Here is a 23,199-nt window from a genome sequence, read left to right as displayed (position 1 = left end):
AGCATACTGTACAATTACGGTACATCCTTTTCAACAGATGCATCCTGGGTGCTTTATAACGGTTTTGAAGCACAAACATTCAATGACACGGTTTTGCATTTTTAAAACAGCGTGTTTATTCATTTCATTTTAAAAAATTAAAAATAAAACTAAAAAGGACTATTTCATTGTCGCTATAAGAAACAGTACGGAAGCACTGAGAGTCTTTGAGCATTTCTAGCTCTTCAAGTATGTTCGTTCTGTTCATACACCAGGGGACTGTGCCTCTTTGAGGGCATAGGGGCCGACTCGGTTCCTCGGCCCATACGATCAAACTCCAGATCCTCTCCAACGAATCCATCTTTTCCTTCATTCAGCAACAACTGCAGTGAAGTCCAAACAGCAGCAAACGGTTTCGAGTGGGGAAAAGTGAAGCGATGAGCACAAGAAATGAATCGAGTTAGAGATGCACGTAAGAGGAAGAGCAAGACGACAGTAGAAGAGACTCAAAGAAATAAAAGAAAGTTAGGAGGGAAAAGAGCAGTTGCTATGGTATTAAAAACGAGGAGAAAGATCTACATCCAGTGCATGTTAAAACCACTCCAGTCAATTCAATGCAATGCAACACTCAGGAAATTGCATAAATGTACATCCTAAAGATAATTACGAGAACAATGAACAACACAGCTTGCATCATTTCCAACAACAAATAAAAGGAAACTCAGCAATACAATATGTTGACGGAAAAAGATCAAAATGTAAACAAATTCACTCCTTCGGTGAAACAAAGAGAAAAAGTGGTTGTAGGATTTGTCTGTGTCCTCCACTCTTGTGCCGTGTCCCTTCATACTAAGTGCAACTGAGGCAGTGTTAGTCTCTATCTTTGAATCAAAAATTCCCGCCCTCCAGTCCCTTCATGAAACGACAACCACAGCGCCCCTGCAGGTCATCTGGGGTGCAGCAGAAACCGGTCCAGGTACTGCGACATGGCTTCCCAATTCCGCCACAGAAAAGCCAAGATTACCACAAGGAGCAATGTGGAAAGTGTACGGCTACGTGTTTTCATCAGCGGAACTACACAGTTTGCGACCGTCGAGACGAATACTAGGAGCACCGCCATGACGGCCAGCAGCACGTTGATGAGTTTGCCAAGTAAAGTGCGTGCTGTGGCATTTTCCAAACCTTCCAACTGAACCACTTGCTGTTGCTGCTGTTGAAGCTCCATCTTAGAGATGCGCGTCTGACAGGCCTCTAGCGCCTCCTACAGGAAGGGAGAGAAAATGGTGTTACGAGTAAAGTCGCCTTGTCTCAATCTTACAAAACAACACACCTGACATCTCCGATTTCAATTGGAGATTCAATTTTATTTTATTATTGTAAAATCTGTGGTTAAAAATCATTAAACTTACATATGTTGTAATTCTTAAATATTTATTTATGCCCCGGAATGTCTTCCTTTCAGATGCATTGGTGGTGGTTTTGTTTTGTGTGGATATTTTAACACATTCGTTATATTTATTCATTATCAACATAGAAAAAGGGTAACAGCTGCTACTGACAGCTAAGCAATCCTTCTGAGACATGAAGTGACATGCAGCTGATCCACAACTTCTATTTCAGATAATACGAGTACAACATTAACATTTGTGCTTTATCATATCATTAAGAATAAGCCCTCAAAGAGGACTCTGAGTGAGGCACATGGATTTCATTATGAAAACTGAATTAGAAGACTAAATGTTTTCCATCAGATCGATACAAAATAGCTTTATAACAGCTAATGTTCTTTCCCATCAGAAAACTCAGCATTAACATCCTCTTGTTTCGCTTAAAGGTTCATATACCCAATTTTTATTTTTTTTTGGGATATTTGTCATAGATGGGTTAACTGCAAGAGCAGTGATTGGAAGAGTACCACAAATATATTATTTGCTCAAACAGCTAAAGAAAAACACCATAGTGTGTTTAAAAATGAAAAATAAAGAGAGAGCAATGCTAAATTTACCATCCCTCTCATAGACACTGTTTTAGAAAAACCCTAATTTGATGCAAATACAAAAAAACCTAAATATCAAAAAAAACTTGAGTTGTTTTTTTTTTATAAAATTACAAATATTTTTTATTTTGGCCCTTATCAGGTTTGCGTTTTAAATTCTTTGACCCCTCTCACTAAAAATAAATCGTGTCCTTGTTTAGAAATGATCGAACTGAAATGAAAACTGAGAATTAAAAAATAAAAACAAATTTAAACTTGATTTTAACAGTGTATTATAGTATCTAAAAGAGAACAAAATAACAGTATTGTTGGACGTGAGCACCTGTATGTCTCTGGCTCGTTCATTAGACTGGTATGCAATTTTCTCCTCCATGCTGGCTAGCTCCTGCTTCAAGTTGTGAATCTCATTTTGATGCAGTTCTGTTAAATCATTCAACTGCTCCTCTAGGCGTTCACACCTAACACAAGAACATAGAAAATGAGATAAAGCAGCAAAATAAAATGCCAGACAACTAGAACATTATCGTCCTCTCCAGAGCCTTCTCAACTAGCATGCTGTTTGACTGTGAACCTTCGATATCTATACAAACCTACACAGAACACACAGCAGTGCCAGAAGAATCAGTTTCTATAGTAACATGTACCTGTATCTCTCTTCTTGCAGGGCCTGCATGATTTCTGTGTAGTCTCTCTGATAGTGACTCTTCAGGTTTTCAAAGGATTCTTCTAGTCGATTCTGGTTGTCCTTCAGTTCCTGAATCTCATGCAGCAGTGCATCAAAGCCTGAACTCTGGCCATGCTCCAATGTATTACCCTTTGAGCTCGGAGGGCCCCCAGGTGCCCCCGTGGTGCTATTTGCTCCTGCCGACCCTGACGTAGCACTGGAGCAATCATCCTCACTGCCGTATTTTGGGCTGGATTGCAGCTGCCCAGGTCCTGGAGTCCTTGTGCCTGCTGTCCGTGTACTTGTTACAGGCTCATCAGGCCCTTGTTGTTCATCCAGAGAGTCTTTTAGAGCAGAGATGTTGTCTGCACTTCCAAACTTGTTGCGGATGAGAGAGGCAAACTCACGAGGTTTAGACACGACTGCTCCCGCAGCAGAGTGCGTTGCCTGAGAGATACTAGAGAGGCCACCGGTTACCTGAGACAGACAAATTATGCAGTCAAATACATTTGACAGTGACACCAAGTTATGAGCCTCTGATCTGCATGGGCTCTGTGGGTGACTGATGCTTTTATTTTAGGGCTAAAATCTGGTCAAACGTGCCTGTAAAAAAAAAATCACTATCAGGGTAAGAGTGATACTAAAGCTCTGTTCCAAAAGCTAGTAAGCCGCCTACCCAGACAGCATTTTAAGGCACCATAGGCACGCTTCCAAAACGCAGGCTGTTCTAAAAGGTAGGTAGCAACATTACAAAAGGCTACACTGAATTCTTCTCATAGAAGGCAGTAACAGAATGTAATGTGAAAGGGAAAGCTCAGAGGACAAAATCCATTCAGCATCTCAGACCACAGACAGGTTGATTTTGCCCAATACAATAACAAGAAGAAGAAGAAGAAGAAGATGATCACATAAAAAAAAAATGTAACTTAAAATGTTTCACATACTTTTTTGAAAAAAAGAAAACTTGTTGATTACCTTGCATGAGTCACATGTGCACACACACCTTCCTAAAATAGCATGCCCAATCTCTACTATCTGCAATGACATTTTGTTTATTCAATATGCATATACATTTGTTGTATCTAATGATATTCTATTTACATTAGGATACTGCCTTAAGGCTGAAAAACACTTTATAACCAGTAAGAACAAATTTTTAAAACAATAGGCACCATACACTTGCTGACATTGGGCATGATACACTAAACCACTGAGTATCACATAAACTACCAGACTTTGAAATTGTTCCTAACACTACAAACTCTCAAAGCAAATGTGCCTTGTTGCTAGGATACGCATGAGAAATAAAAACAGAATGTATTCTAAAATCAGTTCAAAATATCAAACATGTATGACTTCCTCAGGAATCTAAACTAAACAAACTGGGAGTCTGGTTCCATCATACACTACCCAATTTGTTTGTGGAAATCTGCCAAATCTGACTGTCCAAAATCTGAATACAAAAAAAAAGAGCTGGAATTTGGGCAAAAGTCATGTAGTGTATTCCAACCTTCAGCAGGCAGAAAGAGGTGGTGACATTGTGATCCTTGTGGTTCCATTACTTAAGAAAAACTATTACTTGAAGATCCAAATGTGGCTCATTGAAAAAGTGCATGATTGGTTTAAATTAAAGTCCAGTTTGAATTAAAATATTTTAGCAAACATCTACTTAAACCACACACAACCTCCAATGTACAAAAATGTAAAGAGAGTAGACAGTCTTTACCTTGGCACCAACATCCTTTAAACCCTGGTGCATGTCTCGCAGGACATCTTTGGGCTGCCGTGGTATTCCATTGTGTTCCACCTCTCTGAGCTTGCGGTGGTAATGCTCTAGCTTCCTCTGCAGCTGCTGGATGGTCTGCGCAGACTTCTGGTTCTTCTTCTCGAACACTTGCTTGATGCGAGCGCTCTGCTGTTTGTCTGCATTGTTGGCCAGCTTCAGGTATTCAGCTACATTGTCGTCTCTTGCCGTTTGTTCGATTTTGATCTGCTCTGTGAGTTTGAGGATCTTCTGCTGTAGCTGAGCGATGGCCTGCTTGGTGCGCTGAGGGTCTGGAGTTCCATCCACCGAATCCACACCGTACTGACCGCCGTCTGAGCTGGTTGACAGAGCATTGGGAGACACGGCAGGACCTGACACCTCCAAACGGTCTTGCTATAAAGAGAAGAATAAGATTTAGTGCTGTGCAGATAAAAATCATATAGTTCATGTCACTGCATTGATAATTTATATTAGAGATGTCCATCCTAACCTCTGATTCAGAAAAAAGGACAATGACAAATTAATGTAAACTGAATTCTATTAAATATAACATTACATTATAATGGTTTATTGTCTAATTTGACTAGTAGCATTTAAATGAATTTTAGCGTTATCTTTTTAATATAAACAAAAGAAAATTTTAATATCAACCCACTAAACTTATAGAAGCACAAAAATAATTATAGGTCATAATTTTAGCAATTTTTTACAGTTTACCAAATAAAGAAGGTTATCAAAATATGCACAGTTCTTGTAATGGACAGAAGTGCCACAAAGTTTCATTCAATTCAATGATGTTATTGTTACTTCCTGCAATGGATTCAGCCATGACTGTGACTCAGCCTTAAAAAAGGTTAATGACAAATAAATTATTAACTTAGCAATAAAATAAAAAAAAACTATTATTTTAATTTTATACTATTTTCCTACAACAACAGGATAAATAGAAATAAATTACCAATAATGACGGTTCACTTTCATTGCAGTCCATCTTGAAAAATTTTCACATCTGAACTATGTGAGTGACTATACCGGTCTCCAGTGACGTTGACAGTTTGGACCTCTGTACTATGACATAGCCCTCAAATTCTGAGATAATGCACACCATTCACTGATAAAAAAAATGGCACACTGCACCACTTCATCAACTGAAGATGGCGGCAATGGAACCAACATTAAAGAAAGAATGTAACATTTGTTAAATTCTTGTTGCTTTTTTCTGTATGAATAATACACTGTTTAAAGTAAGATTTGGTCTTGTTAAATTCTTAGCACAACCTTGCAAATTCAATGAACTCTGTCCCTCCAACCATTGACAGACGAGTCGAAACCAGATTATCAGTGATATGGCCTTCACTGATTATAGATAAAGAGCTATGGATGATCTAAGCATCCATGACAGTCATTATAAACTGGATAAAAGTCCCACCAGCATTGTTCGACCATGAATAAAGAAATTATTATTGCCAATACGTTGAGGTGTTTACGGCAAATATCAAGTTTCCCTATTGCAGACACATGGGTAGATGTGGACACACATGCAGTGGAAAACTAGGTGAACTGATCATGTGGCTAACAGCCCATTTGACCCGGACAATCTGTAAAGGCATTACAACTGACTTTTGGTGCTTTTTTCACACCTAACTAACCATCAAAGGATTTTCTCCCCGTTTATCTGAGAAGCACAGTTCTGTTTGATTAACAAAGGTGTTAAAGCCTCTTACAGAGCTGAGCTAACTCTGTGACAAAATACGTTGACCTCAAGTTTAACTGACAACAAAACTAAGCTTTAAATACAAAACTGTAATCACAGACAGGAACTAGCCGATGGACAAAGCCGATGGAGCATTTTTCAACTTAGAAACAAAAAATAAATAAACAGCATACCATACTCAGCTAAAACCATCGTAAACTCCATTTACGAAGCTAGCCAGGCTGAAACGGTGGTCTGAAATAAACTAGAAGGCTTATGCTTGGACACTCCCCTGAAAGGGGAATGTTCTGGATGGTGCTGCTAAGTTCTCTAGCAACAGGTGAGTCAAATCACTTTGGCAGTCACCCAGACCCTTTAGTCTATCTGGTAGAAATGCTTAGCTGGTGAAACAGGCATGCTTAAAAGCATAGTACTATGTGAGCATAATTACCCCCGAGAGACTTAATAGAGTAGTCTTGGACAACATTTCTCCAGGTAAATAAATTCTGAATGCTATTTTGAGTGAGCAGCAGGAAAAAGCATCTAGTAATGGGGAAAGGCCAAGCAGACGAGTAACTGGTTTTGCAACTCTCCGAACTGCGGTTCTAAATAAAGTTGCTACACCTGTCATGCAAGAGCAAACTTAACCTTGACTGTATCCTTGAGGACACAGGAAAGCAAACAGTTACCCTGATCCCACATCCTGGTTGGGGAAAAAAGCACAAAGGCTATCATTTTGACATTATGCTCAATGCTGCCTACAGAAGTGCTCTGAACTGAAGTGCATCCAAAGACCTGGCTAAATATAGTAGGGCTTAAGAACATAGTGACCTGCCACACAAGCTTCCTGACCTGTGAATGCTGTCAACTCATCCATCCATCCTGGAGGCTTCTTTCAGACACACACAGCAGGCAACAGATTGCCATCTGCCCGGATTGCTGTTAAATTCAAATCTAACTTCCCATTACTTTCAAACAATGTACTATCACTGCCTATGGAAAACTGATCAAGTTTTCCTTTGCAAAATGATCTACTACATGCAAGGCATGCTGGAATACTTTGTAAAACTCAACTTCAATAACTTATTTTCTGTATGCTTGGTCAGCCAGAAGTTCAGGGCCGCATTTTCCACCAAAGCCTAAACAGACTGTAGAGACATTTTAAACTATTACTTTTTTATTACCATTTAAAAATTTTAAACTCCTCATTTAAAAATGTATGACTTTTACAGTATTTCATATTTACTTAAAATATTTTCTAACAGATTAATAGAATTCAAGTTATATTTTATGTTGAATACTTTTATTAAATTATTTTTAAGAAGTTTAAGAAGATTTTAAATTTAATATATGCTCAAGAAGGTTATTTAAATTCAGGTATCATTATACAGGAATTTTAAAGAAATACTTTAATGGAAAACAAAGGCTTTGTCCGAAAGCCTTGGCAGCTGACTTGCTTGCCTTCATAATTTGATCAGAAGAAGGAACCTCCGGAGACAGGAAGTGAAGCAGAATTTGTATTCAGACATGCCTCGATGCCTTGCTGCATTGGAATGCTGCCTCCAAAGGAAGCAAATGAAAGCTTTTTGACGCAGCCGAAGACATTCATAGCAAAAACTGTACAGATTGGTTTGCAATTTTAAATCAGTGTTACCCAGTAAGGTCATTTTACCTAACTGACAAGATTTTTTTTTATTGTCCAACATCAATTTCCTGTCCATGAAACTTTGGGAAATTGCAGCTTGGCACCAACAATGACCATCACAGTGCAGTCATGAAAGAAATCATCTTGACAAACCTGTGCCGTCCATGTGGCACTTACCCGATCAGCCTCCTCGGTTGAGTGGTACCCCGAGGTCAGCAACATGTCTGCCAAAGCTGGGCTGCTGGGTGTATCGGTGGTGGAGGAGGAGCGTGGCCGTCCCGCCTGCAGCAAGGTCTCCTGGGTACTGCGCCTGTGGATCTGGGGGCTGCCTTTCTGGGGGGGCTCCCCTCCCCCCCCTGCCTTGCTGCGGCGGCTCTGCAGACTGGTCCCTCTCTTCATCATGGGGGGGCCTCGAATCTGCTGCAGCACACGGCTCAGAGCTGCAGGGGGGGCCGAAGCGTGGAGGTCAGAGTTAGGGGCGGCGACCGCCACGACAGGCGCTTCCCCCAACTCTGGCCCTGCTTCTGGGGGCTCAGGGATGGGGCCTGTGGAGGAAGAGGCGTAGTCGTGTGGCGAGACGGACGAGCGTCTGCGCTGGGGTTGGAAGAAGTGCTTCAGGCCATGGCCCAGCGCGCCCATGTTCTCCAAGGCATTGTGGGTAATTTTGGACAGGCCATGATCAGGCTCGGATGCCCTTCTGCTCACCTCCCGCTCTGCTCGACCCCCAGAGTCTGGCTCCTCCGCCCCAGGCTGCTCGGTACCACCCTGGTCCATCAGGAGGCGCCAGTCTCACTCAGAGGGTCAGCAAAGGGGTGGGGTCTAGCTAAGCCCCGCCTCCACCAGCCCTCTGATAGGCAGTTTCAAAAGCCAGGAAGCAGAGCGTGGCAGCAGTCAGGTGGACTCTGAGAGCGTACATGCATCTGTGGTTTGGCGCAAAGTCATGCTCGTCTACCACAGAAGGAAAATAAAATGGATTATGTCATGCAGCTGTGAGCGATGGAACACAAGCAACAACTACATAAGCTCAAATCACAACAGCAGCATTGCATTGGTTGGCTTAGAGACAAAAAGTTGCAGCTGACATTTTTTTCCCAGCTTTAGCCTCTTGCAGATGAATTGCGTATTCATTCCCAATCATGTCTTGTCAATCTATTAACGAGAGTGATGGCAGAGGTCATGGATTAAATAAACCACGCCTTGAGAGTTCTGAGCCAACCAACTAAAACTACATTAGCAATATCACTATTGACAAACTACTAGCAGTCTACAGCCATGGGTGTTGCGAAGCGAATGAGGTGTGACAGAACTACAAAGAAAACATGAGGATCCTAATTTCTGAAATGCTCAAAGGGTCTTGGGGTCAAATAATATTAGAACACTTCTACAGCAACACGTAGTATTTTACACAATTTTAGACCCTTTAATGGAAACCATTGCAGAAATTTATTGAATCATTATCAAAATCCCTTGAGGACAAGGTCAGAAGCATGAATGCCAGTAGGGCTGCACAATTTAAGGGGAATTAATTAATAAATATGGCTATAAAATAATTATTGGTGTTATTATTAGTATCACACATGATGAATAAAAACAAAATACGTAATGGGCTATTATTATTTAAATAATTCACTGTAAAATGAAAAAAAAAAACCTACACTACACCTACAGCTACAAAATTACACTACTAATATTTATCACACTAAGCCGTAAGAATATTATTTAATTTAATTGTGCAGCCCTTACATACAGCTTGGGTGAGTAGAGGTGATAAGTTATGGGTTTAGCATTGTTTAACACAAAAGTGAACTGGTGACAAAACCTCAGTGGAGCCGAGGCGATTCTACAACCCCAGGTGGCATAGCAACAAATCGTTTGTCCATCAAGCACAACCCTTCTAAATGTTCGGCTTGTTTGTTTTGGACACGCTCAAATTAGTTTAGACTGATATAAAACTGTATACAGAACAATATCACATCAGATCTCAAAAGACAAATATGATATAAAGTAACATAATGACAAAGTAAATCACATCTCCTACCATTAGTCCAGCCTGGCTTCCACTGGCTCACAGTTCAGGGTTGACTGTGGAGAAAAATGGTTGTCAGATGAGACTCAACTTATTATGACACACAAATGATAGATGATAGTCATTTACTTCAATGGTACAGATTCACACAGTGACAACAGGGTGTGTTCATATTTGGATTATGATGCATGATTTTGGCAGCTGTAGTCGAGTCATTTCCGGGAACATTTACATTACATTGATTACATCATTAGATGACAGTGCATCACAGCATAAATAATCTTTTTATTTTCTTGATCAAATTTGCAGCACAAATTTCCACAAACTTCCTTGGACAAACTAAAAACAAAAACATTAAAATAAACTTTTTTTTTTTTTTCCAAAAATCCAATCTTCAGGTGTGTTGAATCAAGATGTGTTGAGTTTGATGGTGAAACTCAGGCTTAAGACGGGCCTCGATGGAGAGAATAACAGCCAACTGTAATCCTCTTTATTCAGCTTACTTTAACACACATGAACCTTCTTACTACCACAAGTGCCCCAAGTTCAACAGCTACTGCCCAGATCAGCTTTTGTTTCATTTCCCATTTGGATTCCAATAATTTTGTCAATAGTCTGGAAATGTATCCAGCTGCTCTTTCCTTATCCTTGGTTCCGGATGTATTTTTCCAATAAGCAAAAAGTTAAAGGTCTATGTTAAAGCAATATGAATCATGAACCGAGCTGTCCAGCTACAAAGTAAATTGCAAAAAAAGTATTTCAAGTTTAACAAAAGTTACAAAACATCAACAAACAACCTTGTAGCTCACCTCAAAGCAGAGCTGTCTTTCAAGGTTTATAAGTTACTGTTCAACAACAATTCCCCTATGGAGAAAACGAATGGCATTTTTACTTCTGGAACCTGAGAGTTGCACTCTATAAAGAATCCTAAACTATGAATTGACTTCAAAATTAAATTACATGCATTAAAAACTGAAAATCAATTGAATTTCATAGCTAAATTCCACTGTAGCACATTGCACCAGTGGTTTACAGTACTTCATGAATGTCAAGCTCCTCATCTTGAGTATTCTGGGAAATATTCAAATGATTCTTCTTACCCTTTGCAAACAGTACCGCCAAAATCATCTTGCGAACTTAAATCCCAACCACACCAAGATCAACCATCCATGGTCAAACAGAAAATGAGAGACATGTCATCAATCCAGACTTAAATAAAGTCCTACACATAGTTAAGCAGGAAACAAACCCACACCTAGTTTAGCAGTAAACAAACCCTGACCTTAATTAGTTTAGAAACACAGTATCCTCCAGATGTGGGAGTGGCACGATAGCAAGGTGACACATGCAGTGAATGAACATTTGTGTCTGTGAAGCTTTACCCCGAGAAGAGTGTTGATGTGTCTGTGTCCTACATGCATAATTAAACGAACGAGTGACAGAGTGACGCACATGCCTGGCACAGCTATTCTATAACACAATCATATTCAACACAACAGCAGTTTAACAGACCCTGCACACACCCAAGAACACCCTGGGGTGCTGTCACACCAGTTCTATCAGCCCAAAAAATGAATGTAATGACAGTACCTTCAGAGACCTGTGTGAGCAACATTCTTGTCACCAGTCTGCTCTAGTAGTTTAGTGTTGATATTTAACTTTTCCTCATCTCAAAATTACAAAAAGCCAATAGTGGCATATGTGTCATGTCCATGTGTTCAAATTACATTGTGAAAAAGTGCTTTTTGGACTTACCAAAGCTGGCTGTTTTTTTTGTGTTGACAGAAAAATATTTTTGCATGCATTCATTTAACACATTATTCAAAGCTACTTTCATGGTATACCTTTAATGTTTCCCTGAATTCCAATCCATGACCTTGCTGTTGCTAGTGCCATGCTCTACCAGGCAGCTGAGCTACATGAGCTCAGTTTGATTCGCGATTCATTGCATTTGATTCACAAGCTAATTTTGTAAATTCAGTTTGATCGCACAAGCACCTGGATTTGGTAAATTGACTATTTTTAATATGACACATCATCTTAATAACACCGTAACACACCAATCACAGCAGGCTGCTCAAGAAAAAGAGTGAGATGCTACACGATGACCAAAGATGTGTATGGCTATAGAAACAGAGGATACATTTCAAGACATATTTTCAAACGTTCTTTTTTAGGTTAACTATCCCTTTATGAAGTACTACTTGTCTTGTTGGAAAACTAGTTGACTCGTGAACTAGGCCTAATATATGAAGAATTTAGACTGCAGCCTTCTGCCTATTAGACAGATATTCAGCGGAATATTTGTGTAATATTGTGTAGACTCACTTTGAAAACATTTCTGACAATGTGAATTAGCTATAACACAGCAAGTCACAGGGCCGCTGAAAGTCAAAACCTGAGGCCATGCTGGATGAACATCCTTATTTTTTCACCCTGAAACAATTTATCAAAATAATTTAAAAAATACAACACACTGTAGCATTTGAACAGATCATCGATGCTTAATTATTTAAAAGTCATATTTCAAGATGGATGAAGCGCATCTGCAGAATTTGTAACCAGTCTGTCTTGAAAACAAATGAATCATTACACCCCTACACCTTCGAAAGCACTGTATTTTCTGTGACTGAAATAGGTCAGCTTATTCTCTCCATCACTCTCTCCCCCCAGTCCCATTCTCAGTCCCAAGGTCACATCACTGTCTGTGTGTGTGCGCCTTTGAGCAATAACACAGTCCACTACAGTCAAGACATTCAGGACACTCAGCACATCCAACAACAGTGGCATTATAATTCCTCATGCATCTTTCTGCCAGTATGTTCAAGACAACTTAACTTGCAAAATATATGTTGCGACATCCTTCCCGAATAAAAACGTATGCGACGAATGACATAAACAGCACCCCATACCTTCAGTTCCAGTCATCCTGCTCAGTCTTCTTCTCAACACAGAAATATGATACTGTGGATAAATCTAAGAGGAAATCCAAAACTGCAGATAGACAACGACCCTCAGTGCTGGGTATGCTGTCCTCTTGACGCTTCAGTCAACTTGCTCCTCGTACATGTAAGATTATCACATGCTGAAAAGAGTAAAAAAAAGCATATAACTCAGTAAAGTAAATATGTATACCTTTACTCCAAACAAATGTGAAATGCTTGTCCAGTGACAGCGCATTAACATCACGAATATCAATCCTAGTCTGTTAAAAAGGAATTGTATGGAATTAATGAGACTTTCACGGAGACAACATAAAGAAAACACACAAATGCATGTCTACATATTGAACACGACTGTCAAAACATTAAAGAAGACTGTTAACTACTTATTTACAACCAGCTGGATGGGTTGGATAGGCTGCACGGGGTACGTCCATCTGACGGTAAACACGCTCGTAAACCACAAACAAGAGTGATTAAAACGACATGTCAAAAACTGCAACTGAAACACAAGACTGGCTACGTGTATGAAGCTAACTCTTTCGTCGTGTCATCAAGAACTCGAGCTATCACTGTAGGATTTCAGGATGGCATGGCTCACTGAGGGGCTAAAACAGGCGTACAAACCCATTTCACTTGACGAGACCAGCGAATGTGGCTGAAGGCTGAATTAATCCGATCATTTTCCCGGACTGCCCGTTGATTCGTTCGCTAGCTCGGTTAGCTGCCCGGCTAACGTTAGCTGGTAAATGGGCAGTTTACGCCCAACCCAGGCTAATATGGTCGATATAACGCGTCGATGCACACGATCGCCAGAGACTGATAAAAGAGACAACAAAACAAAAAACATCGGAAACGCTGCGCTCAAACCGCACGAACGGAAGGAAGGACGACCAATCCTTAAAAACCGGCTTCTGGTTACATCTTAGGCTGTATGTAAACGCCTGTCAAAGTCATACAAACAGACAGCATCAGCATCTGATCACGCCAATGAGCTTGTTTGGGTGGCACCACGCGACGGCATACATACAATATATTTATGTTGCTTTTTGAAATGTACAACCCCCACTTTACATGGAAGATGAACTATTTCCACAATAAGTCACAATTGAATAGTTCCCTTGAATGTGACAACTGGTAAACCTATTTTGACATTGGTTTAACAGAGGTATGCGTTAATATTAAGTGGACGATTGCCTGGTTGATTCCTTTCAGATTTACAACTTGATCATCTACAACTCCTTTGATTGCAGTTCTATTTGGTAAAGTTGTGCACCCGAAAGATATTTTCATCACGATAAGGGTCTTTCATTTAAATTCTAGGTTTTTCAATGAAAAAATGTTTTCAAGGCACCGCAGCAGTGAATATACAAATTCACAATCACACCGTTGTTGTTGTTGTTTTTTATATATATGAATGTATGCTACAGTATAACATTCTGTACCAGGTACAGTATTTTGTATCGTATCCATACGTACATTAAGCATGTTACTTCTGTACGATTAGGAGCGGTTAGCACCGAGATGTTTTGGCGATGTCTGACCCGCTGCACCTGATCTCGCGGCGTGTGCTCTCGGCGAGCAGCGCCGCTAGGCTGCTAACGTCATCAGCAACACAGGCTAAAACCGACTAGCCGGCTAACAGCTCAGCCAACAAATTAACCGACTGTGCCCAGCCCCGCAATCCGAGCCACAACCCGTCGGCGACGACTTCGAGTTCATGCCGCGTACGTATAGAAAGCAGAAGCGTGCGCGTTTTGCGGTTGCAACTTACGTGGACGCTGAGATAGAATTGTGCTGATGTCCGTTAATTTCTCCAGATGGGACACTCCCACGATGACGTCAGCGGCGCGCACACAACGCGTGAGGGAGCGTGGCACGATATGACGGAGTGACCACATCAGAAGCTGAGAAGCAGGACTCGGTCAGTTCACTCACGCTTTCGCAATAGTTCACACACACACACACACACACACACACACACACACACACATATATAAACCCAGGGTGAATTTTCTATTGAGTGAAAATGGTTTAGGTATATTAATAACCAGTTTTAGCAACACTGAATTTAAATACTTCATTTTAGGCATAGGCTGCATATATTTGATTCACTTCATAGTACACGACTTCGTCGATTTATTCAAAACACATCACTGTGTCTATTTAAAAATACTCCGAGTTTCACATTAACATGTAAGAGTTTATGAGCTATTTTGTTGACGCAAAAGCTTATTAAAAGGATTTGCCTCTGCTCTAATTTGCTCAGTAATAACTGCACGATTTTGTCCACCACTATGTCTTGGATAAAAAGAAAGTCCTATGCAAAGATTAAAATTTGCTTTACAAGAAACACTTAAGCCATTTAATTCTATTCTATTCTGTTGTCAATAAAGCAATGCATTTTTTGTGCACCTCTACACTTACTCATCTCACTTGAGGTAGTGTCTATAGAGGAGCGGGGTATAGTAAATGGGCAGGAAATTATACTCATTTGGGACTTTAGGGAGACAGAATGAATCTTGAAGTTAGAAACAAGGAAAATTTCACCCAAAAATGAAAATCACCCCATATTTTACTCACCCCAAAGCCATTCTAGGTGTATATGACTTTCTGTTTTCAGGCAAACACAGTCAACGTTCACAAAAAAAATGATCCTGCCTCTTCCAAGCTTGGTAATTTTAATTGATAGTGACTATTATTTTGAAGCTCTGTTAATCAGCTTGCAGGGTAAATGTAAATTTTTTTATCAGATCCTCCTTCAGCAACATGCAGTTCCCTGGAAGCTTCTTTCAATCAGGCTCAGCCTGCAATTTTCTCCAAGGTGTTTTTTGTCTGCCAGTCTTCTTACTGACTTTCACAGGAGCAATAGCTCTCAAAAATCTTAATTTGTGTTCCGAAGATGAACAAAGGTCTTATGGGTTTGGAGCTACATGAGGTTGAGTAATTAATGACAGAATTTATTTTGGGGTGAACCAAGCTTTATACTGTGGACATGTATAACATATCATTTGTGTATCAGTGTAATGTGTGCTGCAGGTGTGAAGCTTTTAGTAGTCTTATCCAAATTGTAGGTTAGTCAATATCGGTCAGTCACATCTGACAAAGATATATGACTTTGTCTCACCACAACCACCATTAACTTAAGTCACGGTTGCCAGCAACATGCTTTCACACAATCAACTTTTTATGTTTCAATGTATTGACATGACTTAACTGGAATGTTACATGAAGTCAAGGCTTTATTTTGCAAGTCACAAATTAAAACAGCATCACAGTGAAGCAAAGCCACCTAAAAATCCAACATGAAATGGCATGTTGTACACTAATCTGCTGAAGCAGTTATGAGAGCCATAGACTAGAGTGATGCTGCATAAGACACAGATTTAGGGCTGCAAGGACCAAATGGCTTGATCCTTAGGCTACAGAACTATCTCAGAGGCCCAGAAGACTTCATGGGTTGAAGACCATAGTATGCTCAGAGGCCCAGAAGACTTCATGGGTTGAAGACCATAGTATGCTGGGTACATTGGAAAACGTTGATACGGCTTCTGTGGCCAGTATGGGGCAGGTGTAGTTGTGGTCGTATCAACTGGGTTTTGGAACCCATACTTGGGAGGAAAATTTAGGTACCAGGAAGCTGAGGTTGTGGAGCAGCTGGGTTACGTTTAGAGAAAAAGTATGGATCAAGTACTAGATTGGGATAGACGGGACATTGAAGGGGAGCAATTGTAGTCGTTGTAGGTGGCACAGTAGCACGTACAACAGGATACGGAGGATACCACCAAGGCCTAATAGGGAAAGGGCCAAACATCTGTTGCATGCTTGGGTCACGGGCAGCAGGCGTGGTTGGGGCGGTTGAGCTCAACGCAGATGTTTTCAGATAATTTGATCCCTTGCTTTGACCACCAATTAAAAGTTTGCCAAATTGGACTGTGTTTTCAGAGACCACGCCATGAGCAGCATGTGCTTCAGAAAATGTATTGGGAGCAGCCCTAAAAGAAGAGCTCAGTGACATCACAGCCATTATGAAAAGTAAGATGCCTTTTGCCCATGGCATGATGACTTCAAGCAAACGCCAAGAAAAATCACAGTTTTTGTTTTAAAATAAAAAATCATAAAATTACAACACAACAATCTTACTCAACCACGCTGTGCAATCAAATCTGTTCATCAATCAGTTTGTTGTTTTCACCTGTGCCTCTTTAGTTAAGACAGGGGCTGAATTTAAAATGGCACACTTGCTTGTATGCTATTTGAATTTCAGTCAATTCTTTATGTATTTTATCCACTAAATATCAGTAAATAAGAAAATAATTAATTTACATAAATACTGTGTCAGTTGTCTATTTGAAATTGCTATTTTATAGGTGGAAAGTTTTTAAGGATTTTTAGGATGGCCATATCTCTACATTTTTCTAACGATTTCTGGAGTTAAGGAATCCACTACTCTGTTGTAGTGCTATCAAAGGAATGTGGAGGAAATGTAGGACTCAAGCCATCATCTAAAGCCCACCTGTATACTTTGTTAGTTGGGGTGGTGGGTGCTACAAGAGTGTTTCACTTGGCCCTTCATTTAGATAACACCACCCCCTTGCTCATTTATGACCCCTTCTCCCCTCTGCCTGTCCCTCACTTTTCCCCAAAAAAGTTTCAGGTTTCACTCATATAGTTTTGAATGGGGAAAAATGCAATGCTTAAAATGCCCAATCAATTACAAGAAGCCCTGCCTTCTAAATAAAAACACCAATCACAGATCTCTGAAGTCAGCACATCACCAAATCTGCTGTTAGAAGTTCCGGTTGCTATAGAGTCAGCATTCTGAGACATGCGCCTAATACTGTGCATACGGACTGGCGGATCTTGCCTGAGAAATAAGCTTTTTATAATGCTATTTCAGCAAAAAAAAAACAATTATTGCACAGTTGTTGACTTTGATCTTTGAGACTTTTGACTTTCCTGACTCTGCCAAGCTTGGTAATGCTGATGGAGAGTGGCCATTGTTTTGCTCCATAAATATACATATATATATATATATACACACACACACAATTCACAAAATAATAAAAAAACAAATGAAGTGGTGGCCACAATAATTTGAAGAATATTAACATCCAGGAAACAGAAGAACTGCTGCTTTTGTATTTGTAATAAATTTTGTATTTACAAAAAAGATGACCAAATAAATTTAACAGCTGTGGAGGTGTTTACAGGCATCTCCAACTACCTTTCCATCTGGCATCCTTCCATTCCATACAGAAATGAGCTTCATTTTGTATGGGTTTGTGCTCAGAAAAACAACGTAAAAATAAGATGGGTTGAGGTGGCCTCTAGGTTTGCTGTGTTTTACACTGTTTATATTCTGTAAGAAAAGGAGAAAGCTTTTTTTAATAAACCATCATTTACAAAAATTAATGGAAACTACACTCACCATTGGGGTAAATACAGAATAACACTGCTACAAAACACACCTTCATTCAGAACAACATTCAGATCTAATATTTAAATATAACTCCTACAAATTAATGCAGCCTTAAGAAGTTCCACAACATTCATAAAGTCAGCTTTATTAGGCTTAAAGAACCATTGTCAGTTCACATGTCAACAGCAATGCCACTCGAGTACACTTTGCAAAAATTGTCATTTACGAGACCTGTACCAGGAAACTGATTTAGGGCTGCGGGGAACGACGAGTGGATCCGGATACAGAGGACCATAGAATGGCGGGTACATTGGAAATGGATACGGCTTCTGTGGCCAGTATGGGGGGTCACGTTTAGAGAAAAAGTATGGCCAGGGATAGATGGGATATTGGAGTGGAGTAGCTGTTGTACGTGGGACAGTGGGAGGCAGGGTAGAACGTACACCAGGATATGGAGGATACCACGAAGGTCTAAAAGGGAAAGGTCCAAACATTTGCATGTGTGGGTCACGGGTAGGAGGCGTGGTTGGGGCGGTCGTTGGCTGTGCCAGGCGGCAGGAAATGGTCACCTCTCGATCTCCGTACATCAAAGGGAGTTGCCATTCAGTGTCCTGAGAAAGAATATGCAAGCATAGTATAATTAGTCATGCTTTGAATGACAGTTCTGTCAAGTGCACCATTTACCGTCATTTCCAGACAGCTTCCTGTGAACGGTGCAGTGACAACCAGCGAATCGTCAGTAGTGTCCAATTCGAATGAGCATTGAGAGAGTGTCATAAGCAGGGGTTGCCATGATCCATCCACTAAAAGCAGAGAAAAATGTCAAGCTTGTGCTCCTTTCAACTTATTAAAAAGGTGAATTAGCCAACTTGCCTTTAACTTTAACATCATTAGCTCTGACCCCAAGTGAGAAAGTCATGCCAGAGGAAGAGCAGGACACGTCAGGGAGACAAGCACTCACGGGACAAGATATTTGCGTTCGAGTTCCCATTATAATGAGTGGCAGAACAAAATTTCCACCCTTTTACAGAAGATGGATACTTAACATTCACACAAGGGATACCATGGTAGAAACTGTGCACTTCATCCATCACTACAAACCTGTCGTCTGACGTTACAGCCCCGGTATGGAGCAACAAAAGAGAGATCCCTACGTACTCTCTTCAGTGAGAAGCCACAGCTGGCTGGCATCTCCAACAAAGGCACTGGTGACTCCTCTCCTGAGGTTTCAAAAAAAGTTAGGTCTATAAAAATTTCACACAAAAGCCACAAAGCAACTTACCTCGATCAACCAAAACGTTTGGGGTTCTTGATCCTGGAATGCGCAGGATCATTGAATCATTGCTACACTGCACAGATGGACTCCGATGTTGCAGCTTTGTTTTAACAAGGTGAGACTTCCCTTAAAGAAAAAGTCAAATTGTAGTCCCCACTTGAAAATAGGTCTCATTTTAAATTTGGCATCTCAAATTACCATAATTTGACTTCAGTGACCTCAATCCAGATGTTCGTGTGTCACTATCAGATACTGTACTTTCTCCACCAATTAAAAGTTTGCCAAAATAGACTGTGTTTTCCGAGACTGCTCCATAAGCACCAGTTTCAGAAAAGGCCTTAGAATCAGCCTTTATAGAAGAGCTCAGCATCATTACACACACTGTGAAAAGTAAGAGGTATTTTGCCCAAGGCATGATGAACTATCACAAATGAGTGCCAAAAAATTCACATACACAGAAAAAACTTTGTAGAGACTGAGAAGTAAATTGAGCTTTAACTTACTATTTGTAGTTGCTTAGTGATATTGGTTGACCAATCAGATCTGTTCATTAATCAGCTTGTTTCACCTGTTCGTCATTATGCTGAGAGACAGGGGCTGGATTTTTTAACAGCACACTAGCATATAGCTGCAGAGCAGTATGCTATTTAGAAATTCAGCCAAGATACAAAACATTCATAAAATTAAGTGCCTTTATTAGTATGAGTCAGTGGGTTACAATATTTATTTATTTATTTTTATGCAGTTTGTAAAAACAGTATTCAGAGATTTCATAGAACATGTATTAAATAGATTTATAGATGAAGAGAGAGCTTTTAAAAATGACTAATTACACATTTAATGTATGCATTACACTCCAGTAAATAAAAATGTTGAATAAATTACTTGAATAGTAAGATTATCTATTTACAAACTTTTAAATCTAAATCACTTAAATTTTGCAAGTGGAAAGTGCCAAAGTGCTAAACAATTTAGTATTTCAAAAATTAGTGACATCATCTTCACTCGATAAGCTGGTGCAGTCATCATTTGCAGTGACTCTTGGGATGGTCATATCTTTCTCCCACACTTTTCTGGCAGTCTCTGGAGTTAAGGAAGCTGGGGGCTCAATCACAGACACTTGAGTCTGTTGTACCACAGTGCCAAGATGCTTAGGACTCAAGCCATTATCTAAAGCCCACCTATAGGCTTTGTTAGTTGGGGAGGAGGGTGACGCAGCATTATCACAGAGCGGACCACTTGATCTTTCATTTTGGGTCCAGGAAGGTGCTGAAGGAGTGAAAAGGGTACCAACACCGAGCATGTGGGCATGATGGAGGGCCTTGTCAATGCTATGATGGAGGTTGATGGGTGAAGGGGGCTGAAGGTCAAACTCAATAAGTGAGAGAAAGCACTCGTGTTCTTGCCATTCCACACCACTAGTCCACAGAGGAGAGGCGTGATGGTCATAACTGCTGCTGTATAGGACGCCTCCACTAAGACCTCCAGTGTTGTCATGCACAGTCATTATTGAGGTCGCTGGAGTGGCTTGGTTTCTGATGACCGAAGGGCTGACATTTGCACGAGACTGCTTGTGATTTTTCCAGTTATTCGGCAACAGTTCAGCCCAGTTCCTGTCCGGTCTTCTCCAAGGCCCCATTGGTAACCTATCCAATAGCCTGTTCCAGCGTGACACCTGTTTCTTCTTCCCTGCTCTCTCAGCTGTCTGCTTACTTCCTTGTGGTCTCCAGAACACCCGAGATCCCAATAGTAAAAGAGAGAAACTCCAGGCCAGCTCAAGAAGTCGAGCAGAGAGCTGCCCAAGCCACCAGCCCCACCCAAATCTGCGCCAGTCCCCAAGTAACCCATACAGCCAAAGGAAACTATAGATTTGCAATGCACAAGAGAGCACTCCGAGTAGGGCACACAGCAACAGCACACGCCTGACACTGTTTTCTAAGCGCTTCGGGGCACTCCACCTTGGTAGTGGGGTCCTATGGGAGACGTAGAGTTGCCTTAGAGACTGGAAAAAGATTCCTAAACAAAGTGGTAACCCCCAACAAATAGTAAGTGTCTGCAGCATTAATGGCAGTGCTGGTGATAAGGTTTTGGATAGCAGGTCAGCCAACATGAGGGAGGTACAGTGCAGTGCTGCCAGCCCCCCAGTCACCGAAAGCCGCTGTGGTGATGTTTCTTCTCTCAAAGCAAGAAGTGCCAGTGTGGCTTGGGCCCAGAGCAATAAGGGAACAGGTAAGTTATACAAAGCTGTGAGGGCGGGCCGAGGCAGAATGCTTCTGGAACCATATGGGTCAATTATGAGGTGTACAGATCGAAGCAGACCTGCTAGCAGAAGTAAGATGTTAGCAAGGGTGAAGGCCTCGCAAAACGGATAGTGCATATTAGCCCCACTGATCACTCCGAAGGTTGCAGCTACAACCACCAAAAGAAACAATACAGCTGAACCATACACATGAAGCTCCCAAGCAAAGGTTAGTGTCCGTTTTAAGTCCTCCCACTGTAGCCGGGTCACATTGCCGCCAGTGGAGACCACACATGGTCCCAGTATGCATGTACCTATGACATCAGACGGGTTGTACTCTGTTAATAGTCCCAATAAACTTCCAAACCATTTTGGCTTTTCGTCATCTATAATGGAAATGGAGAACATTTTTGTTAGTTGTTTTCTCTCTACTGAAAGTTGTTTTCAAAATTCATGATTACCTTTGTTTTTTGAGTAATCTGTGGCTCTGTTTGTTGCCTGTAAAACAGATGGAGTTGTGGATGATGACTGCACTGGTAAATCAGATGTAGTCTCTTCACGTCTCTCCTTGCCTGAAATTCATAAGAACAATGCATGATTTCCTCACTTTTTTTTTTTCCTTTTTTCTTTTTCAGAACTATCATTGCAGTGGTTATTCAAAAAACATCACCACTGTTTAACAATAAACCTCTCAGATAAATACTTACCAGTCTGTAATGGAGGTGTGGCTGCAGGCGGATGGTTGGTGCCATAACGTTCCTCTCCCACTGTGAGATCAAGCGTGGTCACAAGGGTGCCATTGTTTCCCAGCATTTCAGTCTTTGTGGTTGAGTTTAAATTGTGTTTGGATGCAGTGTACTCTGTATCTTGAGAGGCCTCCATGTCTTCTTTGTTGTCCAACTCTTTATCTGTACTAAATGTCACTAAATACATATTGACTGGAGACTTTCCTGTGTTTGTCTCTGTAATTGGTTTGATGGTTGTCAACAAAGGTTGATCTTTGTTCAATCTCTCATTGTTATTTATGTCGGCGTGAGTGTGTGTAGTCAACTGAACAGCCATTGTGGAAGTAGCTTGATCAGAGGCTCTGTTATTTTTTTCTGAAATTATGTCTTGATAATTTTCATCAATATTCTGAGTTAGTTTAAGTGGAGTTGGAGGGGCAGGATGGGCACCTAACTCTTGCATGCCAATATCTCGTTTCTCTGCTCTGTCTGGAATTAACATGTCCATCTCCAGTAGACCAGTAGAGGGCAGCATAACCTCAAGGCTCTGGTGAAGTCCGCTTCCTTCACCAGATCCCTCATTTGTGCTCAAGTTAGGCAGAAGGGGTAAAAGCAAGTCTTTGGTAAATCTGTTGTCAAGTCTTTCCTCAGTTGCCTGGATGCTCAGGTTGTTGTGGCTTATGGGTTGTGTTGAGTTGGAGCCAAGGGAAGTGACAGGTTGCTGGAGAAGAGGCAGTCCTAACATTAGAGTGAGGAGCCAAACCATTCTGTCCTGTTAATTTCCAAAGGCTGTTGAGTAAATCTGTGCCAGGAGCTAAATGGTGACA

General features: G+C 40.8%; 3 protein-coding genes and 1 long non-coding RNA gene across 15 annotated transcripts; 1 reads left to right on the top strand and 3 right to left on the bottom strand.

The window, feature by feature from the left end:
* Positions 1–91: 91 nt before the first annotated feature.
* On the bottom strand, positions 92–14,622 carry tmcc1b (transmembrane and coiled-coil domain family 1b). Of its 11 annotated transcripts, none has more exons than XM_043251685.1 (8): positions 14,485–14,622; positions 12,681–12,853; positions 9,781–9,824; positions 7,920–8,690; positions 4,366–4,797; positions 2,620–3,116; positions 2,298–2,433; positions 92–1,240 (listed from the first exon to the last, which is right to left on the bottom strand). In XM_043251685.1, exons 4-8 carry the CDS (start codon positions 8,514–8,516, stop codon positions 926–928), a joined length of 1,977 nt encoding a protein of 658 aa, XP_043107620.1. In that variant the 5' UTR covers positions 8,517–8,690; positions 9,781–9,824; positions 12,681–12,853; positions 14,485–14,622; the 3' UTR covers positions 92–925. The 11 variants fall into 11 exon arrangements, with proteins under 11 accessions (XP_043107620.1, XP_043107627.1, XP_043107623.1 ...); XM_043251692.1 differs by having other exon boundaries at positions 7,920–8,182; XM_043251688.1 differs by lacking the exon at positions 14,485–14,622 and adding an exon at positions 14,190–14,318.
* LOC122353822 lies at positions 13,520–22,409 on the top strand. Of its 2 annotated transcripts, none has more exons than XR_006252060.1 (4): positions 13,520–13,642; positions 14,218–14,437; positions 14,531–14,634; positions 22,283–22,409. It is a non-coding gene; the product is annotated as an uncharacterized LOC122353822 (long non-coding RNA). The 2 variants fall into 2 exon arrangements; XR_006252059.1 differs by lacking the exon at positions 22,283–22,409 and adding an exon at positions 16,656–16,992.
* LOC122353821 lies at positions 18,262–19,897 on the bottom strand. The gene is made up of 6 exons (XM_043251696.1): positions 19,607–19,897; positions 19,415–19,534; positions 19,234–19,352; positions 19,006–19,153; positions 18,817–18,935; positions 18,262–18,743 (listed from the first exon to the last, which is right to left on the bottom strand). The coding sequence occupies exons 1-6, from the start codon at positions 19,821–19,823 to the stop codon at positions 18,351–18,353; spliced, it is 1,116 nt and encodes a 371-aa protein (XP_043107631.1). The 5' UTR covers positions 19,824–19,897; the 3' UTR covers positions 18,262–18,350.
* Positions 20,087–22,580, bottom strand: LOC122353817 (proline-rich transmembrane protein 3). Its single transcript, XM_043251684.1, has 3 exons — positions 22,355–22,580; positions 22,109–22,219; positions 20,087–22,033 (listed from the first exon to the last, which is right to left on the bottom strand). Exons 1-3 carry the CDS (start codon positions 22,578–22,580, stop codon positions 20,388–20,390), a joined length of 1,983 nt encoding a protein of 660 aa, XP_043107619.1. The 3' UTR covers positions 20,087–20,387.
* Between the last annotated feature and the right edge of the window lie 619 nt (positions 22,581–23,199).

The sequence above is a fragment of the Puntigrus tetrazona genome, chromosome 11 (genome assembly GCF_018831695.1).
Source record: "Puntigrus tetrazona isolate hp1 chromosome 11, ASM1883169v1, whole genome shotgun sequence".
Classification (NCBI taxonomy): Eukaryota; Metazoa; Chordata; class Actinopteri; order Cypriniformes; family Cyprinidae; genus Puntigrus; species Puntigrus tetrazona.
This window is presented reverse-complemented; position numbering and strand designations above follow the sequence as displayed.

Excerpts from the sequence above, each read along its gene's own strand:
- tmcc1b (XM_043251685.1), bottom strand. The coding sequence starts at position 8,516 with ATGGACCAGGGTGGTACCGAGCAGCCTGGGGCGGAGGAGCCAGACTCT. Across the intron at positions 4,798-7,919 it reads CAACCGAGGAGGCTGATCGG|CAAGACCGTTTGGAGGTGTC; the intron begins GTAAGTGCCACA and ends TTCTCTTTATAG. Across the intron at positions 3,117-4,365 it reads TAAAGGATGTTGGTGCCAAG|GTAACCGGTGGCCTCTCTAG; the intron begins GTAAAGACTGTC and ends TGTCTGTCTCAG.
- LOC122353821 (XM_043251696.1), bottom strand. The coding sequence starts at position 19,823 with ATGCCTTGGGCAAAATACCTCTTACTTTTCACAGTGTGTGTAATGATG. Across the intron at positions 18,936-19,005 it reads TAATGATGTTAAAGTTAAAG|TGGATGGATCATGGCAACCC; the intron begins GCAAGTTGGCTA and ends CTCTGCTTTTAG. Across the intron at positions 18,744-18,816 it reads GAAGCTGTCTGGAAATGACG|GACACTGAATGGCAACTCCC; the intron begins GTAAATGGTGCA and ends ATTCTTTCTCAG.
- LOC122353817 (XM_043251684.1), bottom strand. The coding sequence starts at position 22,580 with ATGTATTTAGTGACATTTAGTACAGATAAAGAGTTGGACAACAAAGAA. Across the intron at positions 22,220-22,354 it reads CACACCTCCATTACAGACTG|GCAAGGAGAGACGTGAAGAG; the intron begins GTAAGTATTTAT and ends TATGAATTTCAG. Across the intron at positions 22,034-22,108 it reads AGATTACTCAAAAAACAAAG|ATGACGAAAAGCCAAAATGG; the intron begins GTAATCATGAAT and ends TTTCCATTATAG.